We start from the raw sequence: 15,002 nt of genomic DNA, 5'->3' as shown, positions 1-15,002 counted from the left end.
TCCCTGTGGGGCCCCCGTACTGCAGACCAGCGTGTCAGAGACACAGCCCTGTGACCTCACATACTGTGGACGTTCTGTGAGGTAGTCCAGTATCCACTGGGACATGTGTTGGTCCACTCCCGATAGCTCCAGCTTGTCTCTCAGAAGTCGTGGCTGGATGGTGTTAAAAGCACTGGAAAAATCAAAGAACATGATCCTCACAGTGCTTCCAGGCTTCTCCAGGTGAGTCAGAGCTTGGTGCAGGAGGTAGATGATGGCGTCCTCCACCCCAATGCCAGTCTGGTAAGCAAACTGCAGCGGATCCAATGAAGACCTCACCAGGGGGCGCAGATGGTTTAGAACAAACCTCTCAAGGGTCTTCATCAGATGCGATGTCAGGGCTACCGGCCTGTAGCTGCTGAGGTCCTTGGGATGGGAGGTCTTTGGTACCAGTACCACGCTGTGGTACTTTCCCCAGTGACAGGCTCAGGTTGAACAGATATCCTAGGATGCCACACAGTTCATCTGCGCAGCATCTCAGGAGCCTGGAGCTGACGCCATCTGGACCTGCAGCCTTCCGTACCTTGATCTTGCAAAGCTCATTCCTCACTTGAAGTGCTGAGATAGAAAGAGTGGATTTTGGGGGAGGGGTGTGTATGTTGGAGTCCACAGAAGCCGGGGGTGGGTGTAATGACTGGGAGCTGGGAGGTGTGAAGCTGAGAGGTGTGAAGTCCTGAGATGAAGGACAGGCAGATTGCAGCAGGGGGGACGATGCTGTGGGAGGGGTGGGTGTTTGATCAAACCTATTAAAATATTTATTTAGGTCATTCACCCACCCCAAGTCTCCTGCAGCCTGTGGGGTTGGTTTTTGTCCTGAGATTGTCTTCAGGCTGTTCCAAACCCCTCTGATGTTGTCCTGTTGCAGCTGCTCTTTCATCTTCCTCCTGTAGTTTTCCTTTCCTTGCCTTATCTTCCATTTCAGCTTCTTCTGAACAACTCTCAGCTCCTGTTTGTCTCCAGATCTAAAGACTCTCTTCTTCTCCTTGAGGAGAGCCTTAATTTCAGGATTTATCCATGGCGTGTTGTTAGAAAAACACCGTACCTTTTTGATGGGTACGGTGTTGTCCACACAGAAGTTCATGTAATCCGTAATGCAGTCTTTGATGCTGTTAACGTCATCCTCCAGGGGGCTGCAGAGGTTGTCCCACACAGTAGAACGGAAACAGTCCCTCAGAGCCTCTTCAGTCTCTGCTGACCATTTCCTTACGGTGCGTTTCACTACTGGTTCTCTGTGTACTAGAGGTTTATACATAGACTGGAGATGGACAGGGAGATGTGATTAAAGTCCCCAGAGATCAGGAAAAGGGCCTGAGTTTGCTGTGTTTGGAGTCTGCTGGTTACAGTGTGCAGGACCTCACAGGCAGCTGCAGCGTTAGCAGAGGGCGGGACATACACAGCTATCATAATCACGTGTGTAAACTCTCGTGGTAGATAGTACGGTCTCATGCTAACCGCTAGCAGCTCAATGTCCTTACAGCATAGCGTCTCTTTGATAGATAAATGCCCAGAGTTACACCATCTATGGTTCACATACACAGCCAGACCCCCTCCTCTCTTCTTACCACTCTCCGTTGTTCTGTCGGCCCGGATCAGATGAAAACCATCCATGTTTACGTGTGAGTCCGGAGTTAGCGCAGTTAGCCACGACTCTGTGAAGCACATCAGGCTGCACTCCCTGTAGCTCCTCTGATGTCGAGTAAGGGCTGCCAGTTCGTCTACTTTATTGGGGAGAGATCTCACATTCCCCATAATAATAGATGGAATCGCTGGCCGGTACCTCCTAACTTTACTGCGACGCCCGATCCCGGCTCGAGTACCGCGTCTCTTCCTCCTCACCTCACGGGGGATGTTAGCTTGCTTGGCGGTAGGCAGGGCAGCGGAGGCTCCGAGGGCTAACAGCTGATCCCTGCTGTAAACAATGGGAGGTCGGACCTCCACGCGCTCTCCGGACAAAGACGCCGTAAAAAATGTAATAAAGAACACCATTGTCCATAGAATTCTGAGCTCCATTGTGGGGGACAGCAGTCCACAATAGAAAAACAAAAACAATAAACACAAAACAACAGAGGAACATATATTAAAGAGAAAAAAGGACTCTGTCAGGTTGGAGCTGCTGATACTGGCTGCCAGCTCGGAGTGGCGCCGGAAGTAGGGACTCGGGCATAAAGATGATTTCTTTGCAGCTTTTAACAGAGATTATATGTGTTTTTCAGCACCGACTGTCCCCCTATACACTTTTGTACACAGCTGAAATTTTCTGGGGGAAAAAAACAACACAATTTTTTTAAAAAGCTAATGCCTTTCAGCAAACGCCCATGTACTGCATTGCATGGTTTTGTTAAATATCCTAAAGTCACTGTACAAAGAAATCAGCTGATTCTGATTAATTTTTCTCAGATCTGATTGGTTAATTCCTCATATCCACACAAATAGTGTCATATACCTACAAGCCTGGTGAAATATGAGGAAGGCCTGAAAAAACAGACCCTGCTCAGGCCTACTGGTTAAACGCTCCTGCTTTGTGTAAGTGGATATTAACCTGCCAGAGGCTCAGTTAATTAATGACAGTGCATTCAATGTGTTGATCCATGTGTGGGATTTTTTTTGTGTGTGTTTTAAATGCTACTGTCTGAATACATGATATATGTGCCCGTGTGCGTCTGTGATCTAATCCTGTGAAAGTGTGTGTGTTTGTGTGATTAAGTGGGCAAAGCTATATTAATCTTGGTATTCGGACATCGGCTGGCAGGTGCAGACACTTTACTGGTGACCCAACCCGTTTAACGCGCACACACACACACACACACACACACACACACACACACACACACAAAAAGACTTCCATGGAAGTTCACTGACTGCAACACAGTAACAATATAATATGAATCTATTCTTTGATTCTATCATTTCCCTTTATATCTTGGTAACAGCCATGGAACTTGGGGTGGGGGTGAGTGGTTGTGGGTACTTAATAAAAGAAAAAAGGAAGAAAATGGAAAACAAAGTCACTCCTATATGTGCCAGCTGGGTCACACAAAGTGCCTCAAAGAAAACGAACCCATTCATTTTCAGATTTTAAAGTGCTCTTTAACAGGTGTTCTGGGAATCAATCCTACCTAAAAAAAAAAAAAACAAATAAATAAAAAAAAAACATCCTACCCAATGTTTCTGAGCAGACGCGGCGCAGGCGCACAACACCAACGCCGAATTAACTTCTTTTTCTCTCACCCATCCAGAATACTTCTTAAGGTTATGTTTAGGGTTAAGGTTATGGTTAGGTTTAGTCGCAAGTCACCGTCAAATTATAATACGGGTAGGACGTTTTATCAGAGTAGGATGGTTTCTCAGAACACCGGCCATAATAGGTACACTGCACCATCATTTATCTGGGCTGTTATTTTTACTGTAGGAAAAACCAACAGATGCCTTGCCAGCCTCAGATAATTTCCTCTTCCTGATCAAATAATTTAATCGATAATCAGATAAACTTGATGGCGGCCAAAGAACCTCAACTTGACCTTAATTGCCAGACTGCTGCCAACAGTTTCTGAACAACTGTTGTTGTGTGTAACACAGAGGAAGACCGGGGAGAGGGGGGGTTTCTGAAGGACACCAACGCCATGTCTGCTCTTCACATTACAGATGAGATCATATAGGCTCATATATAGCTGGACAGCCAAACATACTTCACACCGCCAAACACTCGCTCTAGCTGAATGTGAACCGAAGAATGAGGACAATCACAGCATTTTGTTTGACCGCCGGTGGCTTGAAGGTAGAGTTGCCACTGTACTGATGAGCTCATAGCCCATTCTGAGGTACCACTTGGCCCGAGCGGGGACTGTGCTCACCAAACACAGCTAAACAGCTAAATAAAGCCACATATTTATGGTATACACAGAAAGGACAGCCTGAAAGCTACTCCAGAAAAGCGATGAATGACCGTTTCGCACCTGACGGCGTCGTAAATGTCTTAATTGGCTTAATTTCAGTTATGACGTCTACCCCACAGCCTGGGTCAAACAGCACCAACCAAATGACACCGACCCCCTAAATAGACCAAAGTTCACTTTCCAAGCGCTCTAAACATAGTTTGACCTTTTAAGGAGGACATAGCATATCAGGTTTCCACGATATAAACAAGGAAGGAAAATTATCCTGTTGGAAGATTAAAAAGCGGCGATAGTACGGAGTTAAACGAGCTGGAGTCCAAACAGCCAAAGTTAACAGCAGGTAGTAAAAACATGCGTATTGCCGCTACCGGTGCAGACACATGCGGGGGCTTTCTTACCTCGGTAAACGTTTCCACACCACTGTCCTTAAACCTGAGAGAGGACTCACTGAAGCGGGAAGAGCGCGACCCCCGAAACTCCACTGAGGAGAAGAAGCGCGAGGCAAGACTGCAACAGGTGACACCGCGCGCTCACGAGCAGCACGCGGAGTGACGTGACCGCGCACGTCTGGCAGATTGGTTTAGTTTTTCCGAAAGATCAGCATCGTTACACGTAGTACACACATGTTATTTCTATTTACTGCGTAAATTTAAATATGTTTCCCCCGAAAGTAGAAATTGTTTTCTGATCAATTATCAAACATACTTCTGGCTCGTTCTTAGAAGTATGGAGTATCGACTGTACGGTGTCAGGTGAGAGAGATAATGCAATAATATAACAGCGACCTCATCTGGATAAAAGTAGAACTACAAATGCGTAAAGGAAATATCCAATACCATACAGTATAAAACAAACTAAAGTTCGTAAATAAAAAAGGGTATTTTTTATACAAAACAGGGATGTAGAGTCATACACATTGAATAGTGCCATAAAACCACAAATACATATCAGTGTGCATAAACAGTGACATCAGAGTTATGTAATATTTGTACTGTGCTGTGAAAAGTGTTTTTCCCCACTTCCTGATTTCTTAGGTTTTTGAATATTTGCCTGGAAATGGTTAAAAGGCCATTTCTAAGATTTTGGGACTGCAGCAGTAGAATGACATTTTGCAACAGTGTGAGTTCTGTTACATCTGGAATAAATCTAACACAGCGTTTCATAAAATGATGATCCAACAGTCAAACATCGTGAGATGGTCTGGGGCTGCTCTGCTGCTTTTGAGACTTGCTGTAATCCTTCAGGATGTCAGTTTGTACCTTGAACTTCAAGATGAGCTTAAATAGTCCATTCATCATCAAACACCCTCCCATGAAGCCAAATGAAAACAACTCTGCATAGAAGAGTGGGCCAAAATGTATCCTCGGTGAGACTCATTGTGAGTTATCACAAAAGCTTGGTTGCAGTTTTTACTGTCAGTGGTGGCACAAGCTGTTATTAGCTTCAGGAGGCAATTATTTGTTCACACAGAAAAAGTAAGTGCATTTTGTATTTACTCAGGTCATCCTTGCCTAATATTTAAAATTCTTTGATGATCTGAAACATGTAAGTGTGATAAACATGCAAAAGCACTGCACTGCACTGTAGATACTGTTGGATGTTCATGAGACCATCATGCACTCACTCTGCAACAGGGATGTCATCTTCTACAGCGCTGTCAGGCCACTCAGGAGGAGGGAGGTTGATACTGTCTGACAGCCCTGGAGGAAAGTCTCTGCTGCTTGCTCTGCAGGACAAAGTCTCTTGTTGGGACATGGCCTCTTTATCTTGCCTGATAGAAACAGCTTCCTGATGAATGGCCTCGGCCTCCAACTGCTCGTCCAGGTCTGCGTGTGGGGTGTAAAGTAACAGAGTCACTATGTGAACTTTTAACTGGAAAACATTGTGGTATGTACAACTGGACTTCCCACCGTCATAAACTTCCAGCATGGCTGAGCAGGAGACAGTGCCGAAAGCGTTGTGGACCACACACTTAAACAGGCCAGAGTCTTCGGGAAAGGCCTCAGTGATCACCAGCGTACACAGCTCCTCTGCAGGGGTTAACACAGCATTGGTAATCAAGACGCCAGGGCTGCAGTTTCACACATGATCAAAGACGCACTGCCCCTGGTTGTTATAGAAACACACCCCTATTATCAAATCAAACGGACCATATCAATTAAAGATGGAGGCCTTTTACGGTCTTAGACCAGTAGCACTGTTGTATAACAACATGTAAAATTGTCAGTGTTTCACTTTCTTTTAGTGGAAAGAACTTTCCCCTCTCATCACAGAGAGCTACTGCGATCGCAAGACGCCTCTTTGGTTTAACTACCTCACTTCGATCAGTACAGGAAGCCCTGACTTTACCATTAAAGAGACTTAAAAACTGATGATTCAGACATGAGGCTCAAATTAATAGTTCAGTGACTCTGGTCATGTGGTCCATGCTCCATCCTCTATAAGCTCGATACCATAAACCATCCAGGGCACATGTTTCTTCTCTGATCTTACAGGCTTTGGAAAGTTATTCACCTGCAGAGGGGAACATGGATTCTCTCAAAAACAAAACAAAACAAAGAAAATTTAAATAACAACACAGAAACATCACTTTTAGTAATTTCAGAGACTTTGTTTTTTTGTTTTTTGTATCTTACAATGTCGAGTAGGTTTGACACTTTGGGGAAATGGCTTCTCTTTGAGTTTGAATGTAATTAACATCAGGTACTCACCCGGCACTGATGCAGAACTGGCCTCTGGAAGAATAAGCAAAGAGATGAGATCATTTCTGGAGAATTTACACGGTAATAATATTTTCAGAGTTGTATATATTGAATTCTGTTTCTGGATAGAAAACATCTAAGCGCCTCTAATCTGACCCGTGTGAGCTCTTAACCGTGGGATAAAAAGATGTTTGAGTGCAGGGTGTGGATCTTTACACACTCTTCAGAGGTGAGATCGAGGAGTGTATTTCTGCTTAATCCTTCATCCAAACCAGCTATTATAGTTTAGTATTTTCTAATTAGCTTTGATTTTGATTTTTTTGTATCCAGTTTAGTTGCAGTTAGTTTCCAGAGTAGCTTTTCCTACGTCAGTTTAGTTTTTATTGTTTGAAAATGTTTAATTTTGTTTCTACTAGTTTCAGTCTTTTTTTTTTTTTTAATGATTATTAAGGTCGCCTATGCAGTAGCACACTTCTTATTATTTGTCGGATTTATTCTTCCCAGCCCCAGTCTGAAATTTCTTCTGCTGCGAAACATCTGATCATGTGAAATCTTGCTGCGAAACTCACCCCGCAGCTTTGAGACAACCCCAACATGTTATATCATTTTGTGCGGCTCGATTGGGAATGGTGAGCTATGACTTTGGGTACCGATTTGTCACACGGTTTCTGCAAAATTCCCAAAAAACTTCAGAATTTTTCCCCATTCATTTGAATGGGAAAGCACCCGAAAAAAAAGGCACCAACCCAGGTCACTGTGGGACCCTATCGCTTGGCCGTACTTCATTTAAACTTTATACGAGTTACAAGACTTTGGACTGAAATTCATTCAGGATCAGGAGGACTCATGATCTTCAGCAGCACCTCATCTTCAGAGCTCCACCGTAGGCCGGCCCCAGAAGATGGAGAAGCCCAGCATTTCATGAACAGTCACGGACATCCCCACAAAAGTTCATCTCACAGACAGACAGGGCCGTGGAGGAAGAGGATCAGGGGCGATGGATAACATTGCTCCGAGGTGCTGCCTTGCATTTTGCTCTTTCTCACTACAACTATGCCTATTACTGAAAGGCAGTTCACAGTAAGGCTCAGGCTGCTTGGGAACTGAGCATTTCTTCTCCACTCACATCTTTCGACTTCCCATTTGTATACACCACTGCAACTCTGTCCCCTCAACCCCCATAGACAGTATAGAATATAGACTGTATAAAACATTGATATAGCTACAGTAACATCATCCATTGGTCTCTGAAGTCCCATTTTGTAGCATCAAGATGAGCATTATTACCGTTGCCATCTTGATTGCAAAAACCAGCTAAGGTGGGAAGAAAGAAAGAAAGAAAGAAAGAAAGAAAGAAAGAAAGAAAGAAAGAAAGAAAGAAAGAAAGAAAGCTGTTTTCCTATAGATTTCTATAGGTTTCAATTAGGCTAGCTGTTGCCATCTGGTAGACTTCAGACCGAATGTACATTTAGGGTTCTTCTGTATTGGCTTCATGTTTCCAACAAACAATGCTGTCTATGCCCCAACCGGTCGCGGAAGATGACTGCCCCTTTTTGAGCCTGGTTCTTCTGAAGGTTTCTTCCTGTTAAAAGGGAGTTTTTCCTTCCCACTGTCGCCAAGTGCTTGCTCATAGGGGATCGTTAGATTGTTGGGGTTTTCTTTTACAGTGTAGGGTCTTTGCCATGCAATATAAAGTCCCTTGAGGCGACTGGCTATGAATTGGCCTTAATTAGCCAGTGGTCATATTCCATACCCAGCTATTTATCAACCATCATTTGCATTCTATATTCCAAAAGGTTGAATCTGTTCATCTGGACGTAGTGTTTTCAGTGGGACTCAAATAACTCAAAATGTTAGAAATATTCCAGTGTTAGAAAATCAGCACTGCTCAGTGTTAGTCTTTGTTAATCTTCAAAACTGACTAGGTTACTTTTAAACATATAACACTGTCAAAAGTGTTAATTTAACACTCAACAGTGTTGTATTTAACACTCAGAGGTGTGGACCCATATAGACCCTCTCTAGTGTTAATTTAACACTGGAGATTTTGCTGTGTGAAACCATAAAGCTGCACTTTCTTTTTGCCTTATAGTCTGATTTGTCATAACTTCTCCGTTTTGTGGTAAGCTTTTCTTTGGCTGTCACTTCTGCACCCTGACCTGTCTTATTTGGCTCAGCAGAACTAAAATATATATCCTGCTGCTTTTACACACGCACTCACATAATGCTCAGCGATTCTCTGTGCAAGCTTGCTGCGGGAGATTTCACTTGTCATGTTTGCATAGTAAGCTAACGATTGATAAGACGATGTCAGAGGAATTGGTGCGCAAATTATCATCACTCACCAATCAGTACTGTCGCTCTCTATACACAGTTCACGTGATTGCAAAGTGAAAGCAAAAAACAAGCGCAAATTCAAACGCGATTTCAATATGTCACATATTGACAGTGGCTCACCGATGCCAATAACTATTCAATTCAATTCAATTCAATTTTATTTATATAGCGCCAAATCACAACATAAGTCGCCTCAAGGCGCTTCATAGATACAGAGAAAAACCCAACAATCATATGACCCCCTATGAGCAAGCACTTTGGCAACAGTGGGAAGGAAAAACTCCCTTTTAACTACACTGACACACTGGTTTTGTCTTTGTTTTGTAACTTCCTTTCCCTCTTCCTCATATACATATATACATACATATACATATTGAACCTCAAATTGAACCTCCCCCACCCTCATTCAGATCTGGCGTTTGGAACTATTTTGGTTTTCATGTGACGTATGACCCTGAAGGTAAGCGAGTCATGGACTAAAGTAAAACAGTATGTTGGATGTGCCACGCAATGCTCAATTACATGGGTGGGAACTAGTGTGTTAGCGCAGTTAGCTCGTTAACGTGTTGGCCATCCAGCCCCATGCACGGGACAATCCACGGTAGCTCGTTAACGGAGATTTGCCGTGTTGTGGCGTTAACGTCATTTCAACGAGATTTACACTGACAGCACTAGTGGGAACACAACGAATATGACTGCACATTTACACCGACATCATCCTAGTGCAAAGACAAGTGGAAGCAGACAAAAACAACAAGCACGCTACAAACTTTACCCGAGTAATTTAGACAGCCGTTAGCACATGATTCTCCTTATGGGGACCTGATATGTTTAATATGCTGCTGAGAATATAGCCCAGAAGAAGCGTATAGTATAGCTTTTATTTTGGAAAGAGCCATTTCTCTGTAATAAACTCTCTTTTCCAAAGATGAGTGATTCCTCAATCAGATACAGGGCTCGCAATATCGCTAGCCCGACGTCCCGGGGCTAGCGAGTTTTCCAGTCGGGCTACCAAAATCTATCTCTGCCCTGCCCATCGGGCTATCGTAGGAAGGACAAATATATGTCAATGCTTTTGCATTCTTTCGGAAATGTAGCTGGGTAATTATGTCATTGGCATCGGTGAGCCACTGTCAATATGTGACATATTGCAATCGCATTTGAATTTGCGCTTGTTTTTTTGCTTTCACTTTGCAATCGTGCGAACTGTGTATAGAGAGCGACAGCACTGATCTGTGAGTGATGATAATTTGCGCACCAATTCCTCTGACATCGTCTTATTAATCGTTAGCTTACTATGCAAACATGACAAGTGAAATCTCCCGCAGCTTAAACATGTGAGAGGTTGATCGCGCAGAGAATCGCTGAGCGTTATGTGAGTGCCTGTGTAAAAGCAGCAGAATATATATTTTAGTTCTGCTGAGCCAAATAAGACAGGTCAGGGTGAAGAAGTGACAGCCAAAGAAAAGCTTACCACAAAACGGAGAAGTTATGACAAATCAGACTATAAGGCAAAAAGAAAGTGCAGCTTTATGGTTTCATGGACAAAAGAATTTCTGTGGCTGCAATATGACGAGCTAAATAACCGGGGCTGCACATAAGTGGTCCGCAGGTGCGCTTTCGCTGTCAAAATAAAAAACACGCACAAGATAAGAAGTTGCAACGCGTGTTTGCGTACATAAGATTTTCAGGAGGAGGACAGATATTTGTTTAGAACTCTGTTGAAGAAGCTCCTTTAAGCAATTACTTTGGTCTTCCTCCACCTCCAAACAAATATCAGAAGGAGTCCAAACCACAAAAGAAGCACGTATTCTCGGAAAAGTGGTTGCAGGAGGTGAGCTGGCTTCAAACAAATGATGAACGCACAGAGATGTGGTGCGGAATGTGCCGTGAAAATGTAATATATGACAAATTAAAAAGGCATGAACATTTTTTTTTGTATCGAAAAAATATCGAACCGAACCGTGAATTTTGTGTATTGTTGCACCCCTAATATATATATATATATATATATATATATATATATATATATATATATATACATATACATATATATATATATATATATATATATATACACGTAACTATCCTTGCCCTCTTTCATTCAGTGTCATCCTCAGTGACATAGGAGTAACGGTTTCCTCGCAAATGCCATCAAAGTGCAGCCTCCTCCCTGTTTGTTCCCCATAGAGGTCCATTTAAATCGGCTCCCAAATTTCAGCTCACTGAAATTCTTTACACTGTCACCACATCAATATAATAAACTCTACAGATATGAAAATTTAATATTTTGTAGACTGGAAGTGGCTTTCAGTCACGGTGAAGAAATCTTTGCGATACAAATTATAGTTTTCTCTAGGAAAACATTTTTTTCAGAGCTTAAATCCTGTTTGCCCTGTGTGTCTGACCCTAAGGTGCAGAAGGGTGTGTATTCCATCACCCCCTTCCGCTGTCTAGTTTTAATTACTGTCTCTTATAATGGTATGGAGAGCACATGTTAGAACCAAGATTTAGGAAAATCAGAGCAAGTATGAAAACACTCACTCTTGCGGAGTATCCTAAAATCATCGGAGTCCAGTATTTGCTCATCCTCTCTGTACCACATAACCTGCAGGGGCGGAGTCCCCCTCAGTCTGCACTCCAGGACCACCAGCTGACCCTTCACCGTAGACACGTCGTGGAGACACTGGCAGAGGGAGCAATGATGACCATGATCAAGAGAAGGTATGACAACAGGTTCATATGAGTATGGTTTCTGATTTTCTGCACATTTATTTCACCTTAACAAATGTGGGAGCCACTGCGCTGCTTGAATGCTGCTGGTTGTAGATGGGACTCTGAGTCTGGGGAAATGGAATAATATAAATCACCTAATTTGTTTGAAAATCATTTGCCATGTCCATTTCTTTATTTACAAAAAGGTTGCTTTCAACATTACAGGACATTAAAATGACATTTAGCTATTTAACCAGTTTATCCCCTTAATGAAACATACTCGTGTGTTTTATCGAATGAGGTGAAATGACTCATTTTAAATGGCTGTAATTACCCTCTGAGGGCTGACACACAGCGGCTGCACCAGGCTGGAGTGTCTCTGACCGAGGAGAGTGGAGGAGGAGGAGGAGGAGGAGATGGTGGAGGAGCAGGAGGAGAGCTCACGAGTGGAGGATGCAGCAGCAGAGGAGGAGGAGATGGTCAGAGACATGGTGCTTGTCTTCTTCTGCACCTTCTGGACTCTAATCGCCAATAATGAAATGAATAAATCTGTGTTTGGATGCTTCCTCGGGTTGTGAGGACATAAGTCTGTATACAGAGTCACACTGTGGGGATTCTTTCCTTATTGTTAAGGACAAAAAGTAAGTCTCCATCTTACAATCATTAGAAATTTAAAGTAAAGATTTATGATAAAATTAGGTTAAATTGAGTCAAGTATTACTTATGGTTCATGAAAAGGAAACGTGTGTTTGTGTGCAGGTCTAACTTACTGTTCCATGTTCCAGGCTGCAGTGACAGAGGTCCTGCAAAGACAAAGGGACACTCTCAAACATGCTGTGCTACAGTGTTGTAGAAATGAGTGTCTGCAGGTATGACTGAACACATACATTTCATTTTACAAAGCACCAGCACAGACTTTTAGCAACTAATAAGATGTTAATCAAGAATTAGATTCCAACCCATTAAATCATATTAATTCAATGTTTTTTCCAACAGTTCGAAACACGGTTCAGTTTTTGTTTGCTTCTGCACACGAGTCACATGTGCAGTGGGGAAGTAATTATGTGATCTCCCGCTGAATTTGTGAGTTTACTCACAAAGATGTGAACAGTCTCTAATTTGAAGGTAGTTTCATTTCATTTAATAAACATGACTTAATACTTGGCTTAGAAACCCTTGCTGGCGAGCACAGTGGTGAGGCGTTTCATGTAGATGTTCAGCAGGTTTGCACATGTCTCAGGACGGACTTTGGTCCACTCCTCTTTACAGAAACTCTCTAAATCCTTTAGATTTCTTGGCTGCTGCTCAGCAACTCAAAGCTTCACGTTCCTCCATAGATTTTCTGTCAGACTGAGCTCTGGAGACGGGCTCAGCCACTCCATGACATGGCGGTATGTTTTGGGTCAGTATCAGGCTGGAAGACCCATCCATGACCCATCTTCAATGTTCTGGCTGTTGGTTTTATGGTTCATTGCTCCATCCATTGGCCTCTTAATGGGGCTTAATGTTAGTCAAGCTGTCCTGTACCCTTAGCAGAAAAACAGGTTCAAACAGGTGTGCTGGAGTGTTGGGATGGTGTTCTTTGGGTCACACACATTCTCACATTTTTGATTTCTGCCAACCCTTCACTGAATCATTTATATGTTCACTGGCAAACTTAAAACGGGCCTGTATATGTGCCTTCTTGAGCAGGGTGACTTTGCATCGCAAGATTTCAATCCATTATAGCGCACTGATGGTCTTTTAGTCCAGTCCATCCTTGTGCAGGTCTACAGCCTTGTCCCTGACGTCCTTTGGCAGCTCTCTGGTGTTGCCCGTGGTGATGGAGAGGTTGGAATGGAAGAAACTGATCATGTGGACGGGTGTGCTTTATACATACGAGTTGAGATCAAGCGAATCTGTAACTGATCGACTGGTAGGTTGATTGAGCCAATCTGTGGGAGCTTGTTCTGACTGCATTTTAGGGGATGAAATACTTCTTTCTGTCTTTGGTCGATAACCTGTCTCTTTCCATTAAATTGCAACAAGCATAAAATTTAAAAACTATTCATTTCCTTGTACGTGAGCAGACTTAAAAATTCAGCCAGAGATCAAATAATTATTTCCTGGATTGTAAGCCTCCTTTCTGCTGTCTTTCTGTTTTGTGTAAACCATCAAATAAGTAACACATTTTTGGATTAATGCTGAACATGTGTAGGCCTATAAACAAAACTGATGTCGGCACTGGTATCAGTAAAATCTTCTGAGAGCATCCCTGGCCAGAAAACGCCTCAGACAAATGCTTGAGATTAAAGCTGGATGAGCCCCTGTTTAAAAAAGACACACAGTCGGGTGTTGATTAAAACAACATCTTGGCAGGACTGTACGTCACGTTTGGATCAATGAACGTGCACAAAGCCTATGTAATTATGAGATTTCACGTCTAGTGAAACTTTAGACAGGTTTAATTTATAGACTGTATAAAAAAAGATGTGCCTTAAATCTGCATTCTTCCAAATGGCCAGAATGGAGAGAACTATCTTACTGCAACAAGAAGAAGTTTTGTCCATATGATAGTAAAACAGATAATAAGGCAGGACGGAGCTACTTTGTAACTGACAAGCTGTTCGTTTCACAGTCACTTCCACCCCTCATTTATAATACTGAACTCAAAGCTTCAAAACAGGATTTCACAACTAATTAACACACAACACTTTGTTTGCCTTGAATTAAATTTTACAGCCACATTTGCCTCAATGCAAATTATATTGTAAAGACCTTAGAGAGAAAACCCAACAATCAGACAATCCCCTCTGAGGAAGACCTTGGCAACAGTGGGAAGAAAAAACTCCCTTTTAACAGGAAGAAACCTCCAGCAGTTATATTTAATACAGCTAAATTCAAGCTTGATTACATGCATTTCTATTGATCTGTTGTTTCTTTCAGGTGGTGATATACAAACACAGTAATGTTTTGTATTACTATTTATCATCCCCAAACAAATGAATGGTCACGCACGCTTACGCAGACTCAAAGTTAGACGTGGAAACATATAAGCTTAAACGCTTGAGCTCACACACTGGATTCCTCAAACAGGGCACCAAATCACTCTTGTAACAGGTCACTGTTTCTCCATGACTTTGTTTGGCAACAGCATGGCCATATCTGAGCTAACTGAAGGCATAAGGAGACTCATACACCCAAAAGACTCCCTCAGATCTCAGCCTTCCGGCCTTGGGAGGTCTGTCTTGGTTTCAGAGAAGGAGCTGCCTGAGGTTCAGGTTTCTGGGCTAAATTAAACTTTGTCACCTCCTAAGCACTGCACAGACTGTCTGAG

At 42.8% G+C, this 15,002-nt stretch overlaps 1 protein-coding gene across 1 annotated transcript in view; it reads right to left on the bottom strand.

Annotated features, from left to right (window-relative positions):
* The window catches only part of myot (myotilin), a 33,511-nt gene that overhangs the window by 14,605 nt on the left and 3,904 nt on the right, over positions 1 to 15,002 (bottom strand). The window contains exons 2-8 of the mRNA XM_085287867.1: positions 12,457 to 12,489; positions 12,021 to 12,207; positions 11,752 to 11,814; positions 11,516 to 11,657; positions 6,644 to 6,667; positions 5,843 to 5,962; positions 5,557 to 5,758 (exon numbers count right to left, since the gene is read on the bottom strand). Coding sequence (XP_085143993.1) covers positions 5,557 to 5,758; positions 5,843 to 5,962; positions 6,644 to 6,667; positions 11,516 to 11,657; positions 11,752 to 11,814; positions 12,021 to 12,207; positions 12,457 to 12,464 — 746 coding nt within the window. The 5' untranslated portion in view covers positions 12,465 to 12,489. The remainder of the gene's footprint in view (positions 1 to 5,556; positions 5,759 to 5,842; positions 5,963 to 6,643; positions 6,668 to 11,515; positions 11,658 to 11,751; positions 11,815 to 12,020; positions 12,208 to 12,456; positions 12,490 to 15,002) is intronic.

The sequence above is a fragment of the Mchenga conophoros genome, linkage group LG2 (assembly GCF_057382185.1).
Source record: "Mchenga conophoros isolate Kocher_MC1m ecotype Shallow Benthic linkage group LG2, M_conophoros_male_GT1.1, whole genome shotgun sequence".
NCBI lineage: Eukaryota > Metazoa > Chordata > Actinopteri > Cichliformes > Cichlidae > Mchenga > Mchenga conophoros.
Note: the sequence above shows the minus strand (reverse complement) of the source record. Positions and strands in the feature narration are given on the sequence as shown.